This window comes from Saprolegnia parasitica (genome assembly GCF_000151545.1).
Source record: "Saprolegnia parasitica CBS 223.65 unplaced genomic scaffold supercont2.1066, whole genome shotgun sequence".
NCBI lineage: Eukaryota > Oomycota > Saprolegniomycetes > Saprolegniales > Saprolegniaceae > Saprolegnia > Saprolegnia parasitica.
The window spans coordinates 1-2505 of NW_012157460.1; the positions used below are offsets into that span (position 1 = coordinate 1).

Genomic DNA, 2505 nt, shown 5'->3' on the forward strand with positions numbered 1-2505 from the left:
TAGCTGGAGGAGATGGCGGGGCGGCTCCAGACGCGACGCGACATGAGCTTGTACTCGAACACCAAGACGGTGAGTCTGCACCGTCTGCAGCTCAAGGGCATCGCGCAGACGACCAACACCCACCCGCGGCCGCACATGCACGTGGCCCTCGACATTGGCAAGCCCGGCAAGTCGATGGGCCAGTGCGTCATCTCGCTCTCCCAAGCGTACGCGCACCACGGGTCGAGCGTTCCGTTTGGTGCGACGCTGGCGGTCGGTGGTCGGCGCACGGGTGACATCACCGGCCTCGTCACACTCCGCATCCGCTAGCGCCACCTCGTTGTCTTACTGTGCTGTCATCTCTCGCGCGACCACGGTGCTCGCGGCGTCTCTTGTTATTTAAGAATCTTAGTCTTGCCACGTGGGTGTGGTCTTGGCGAGGAAGGCGCCGATGCCGTGGCGGGCGTCCTCGGCCATCATGTTGGTCCACATCACCTAGGAGCATGCGTGGAAAACGATACGAAGGCGCAGGGAAGCGTACCGACGAGGCGTACGCGTAGGCATCGCCCACGGGCATCTCGAGCTGCCGGTAGAAGGCGCGCTTCCCGAGGCGAAGTGCCGTTGGGCTCTTGGACGCGATCTGCTGTGCGAGAGCGCTCACGTGGGCGTCGAGCTCCTACGATCAAGGATCATGTCGACGCGGAGGAGGTCTATCTCGCACGTACCGCCTCGGGCACAACGTCGTTGAGGAGTCCCATGTGCACAGCGTCGTCGGCCGAGACAAGGTCGCCAGTAAGAAGCATGCGCATGGCCTGCTTCCGGCCGACGGCACGGCCGAGCGCGACGCCTGGCGTCGAGCAAAAGAGCCCAATGTTGACGCCTGCGCTGTGGCATCAAGCCGCGTGAAGAAGAGAAATCCCAATGTACCGGGCGTGCAAAACTGCGACTGGGGCGTCGCAAACGCGAGGTCGCACGTCGCGACGAGCTGGCACCCCGCTGCCGTCGCGACGCCGTTGACCTTGGCGATCACGGGCTGATGCAAGGTCAGGATCGACTGCATCATGCGACTGCACGCATCGAATGTCTCTTTGAGCTCACGCGCGCCGTCGGACGATGCGAGCACTTGGTCGTTGGAGGCGCAGGCCTCGCGCGCTGCGTGCATTTCCTTGAGGTTGTGCCCCGAGCAAAAGGCCGGGCCCTCCGCGCCGAGCACGACGACGCTAGGCACCGAGTGTCATGATGGGCACGCGAGGTTATGTTCTCTTGCGACGCACCGAACAGCGCGGTCCTCATGGATGCTACAGAGAGCGTCCTGGAGCTCGCGGATGAGGCCAAGCCCGAGCGCGTTGCGCGTCTTGGCGCTCGTGAGCGTGAGCTCGCACACGCCGTCGCGCACCACCTTGGACAGCATTCCGATTCTGAGTGCTGGAAGATCGGCGTCACATCCGGATACCATCAGCCAATCAAAAACACTTGAAGCTGGCAAGCATCAACTACACTCGCTCACGCCCACACCCGTCCTCCCAATGCGACGTGCGCCGTGCGGCCATATCGATGCGCCCGCGAGCTGCCGGGTCTGAGGCCATAAAGTCGCAAGAGTCGTGGTCTGTATCCTCCTACGCCAAATTATTAATTTTCGGCATATGCCGATTCGTACACTCTATCCGGATAGCACAGCTGGGCGGAAAGTATCCAAGAACCGACGACGACCTCATCCTCTGCACCCCACAGACGTGGCATCCTCGACAGGAAGCCGGACATCTCTAGCAACAAGCTATGGAGTTGAGCATGATAGCTATGTGCAAGGTGTATGTATTTCCTTGCTATCTGCAACGAGGACCTTTGCAAACTGTCGCTCGAATTCGAATAAAAGTGCGTCCAAGTTCGACATCCTGTGGCCGACCAATCCCGTGTCGAGCAGCCATTCACGCACGCGCCTGATTGGGCAATCTGCAGCTACAACCGCTCTCGATGGTCGACGCCTGCTGCTGTGACCGGACCGAGGCCGCGCAGAACGCGGGCCCAAGCTCGCACGACGGCGAGAGCTTGCGCCACGTCACGAGCGTCGAGTGTCTCTTCTGCCCGCACTACAGCGTCGCCACGCTCCTGGGTGGCATCGAGCGCCTCATCTCGCTCCACTCGTCCAACCCCATCGCCGACTACTGGAAGCGCCTCATCCTCAACCCAGCCGCGATTCGCCGCGTGTTTGATGGCATTGGCGTGCATCAAACGCTGCGGCAGGATGTCGACTATGGCATCTACCGCGACCAGTACGTGTGCTTCTTTGTCGCGACGCGGCTGTACCCAGCGTACCTGACGTGGCACACACCCGCGCCAGCAACGAAGGAAGAGTGCAGCCGGCGGCCGTCGAGCCCCGAGGCTTCAACCGAAAAGATCAATGGTCGGCTGCGCGAACGTGCAGCCTCTGCGCCCAACTGGTGGGATATCAACATCAAGCAAGGCCCATCGCCATCGACGTTCAAGTACCCGTGGACCGAGCTCTCGATCGACGAGTGGTCCCACGCG

General features: G+C 61.8%; 3 protein-coding genes across 3 annotated transcripts; 2 read left to right on the forward strand and 1 right to left on the reverse strand.

The window, feature by feature from the left end:
• Window positions 1-9: 9 nt before the first annotated feature.
• Window positions 10-309, forward strand: SPRG_18234 (hypothetical protein; the record flags this gene model as incomplete). Its single annotated transcript, XM_012357671.1, has 1 exon — window positions 10-309. Exon 1 carries the CDS (start codon window positions 13-15, stop codon window positions 307-309), a length of 297 nt encoding a protein of 98 aa, XP_012213061.1. The 5' UTR covers window positions 10-12.
• Window positions 310-338: 29 nt separating this feature from the next.
• SPRG_18235 (hypothetical protein) lies at window positions 339-1390 on the reverse strand (the record flags this gene model as incomplete). Its single annotated transcript, XM_012357672.1, has 5 exons — window positions 339-474; window positions 521-655; window positions 705-859; window positions 907-1199; window positions 1254-1390. The coding sequence occupies 5 exons, from the start codon at window positions 1388-1390 to the stop codon at window positions 388-390; spliced, it is 807 nt and encodes a 268-aa protein (XP_012213062.1). The 3' UTR covers window positions 339-387.
• Window positions 1391-1950: 560 nt separating this feature from the next.
• SPRG_18236 (hypothetical protein) lies at window positions 1951-2492 on the forward strand (the record flags this gene model as incomplete). The annotated part of the gene is made up of 1 exon (XM_012357673.1): window positions 1951-2492. A coding segment is annotated over one exon (542 nt), but the record flags the coding sequence as incomplete, so codon positions are not given.
• Window positions 2493-2505: the final 13 nt, after the last annotated feature.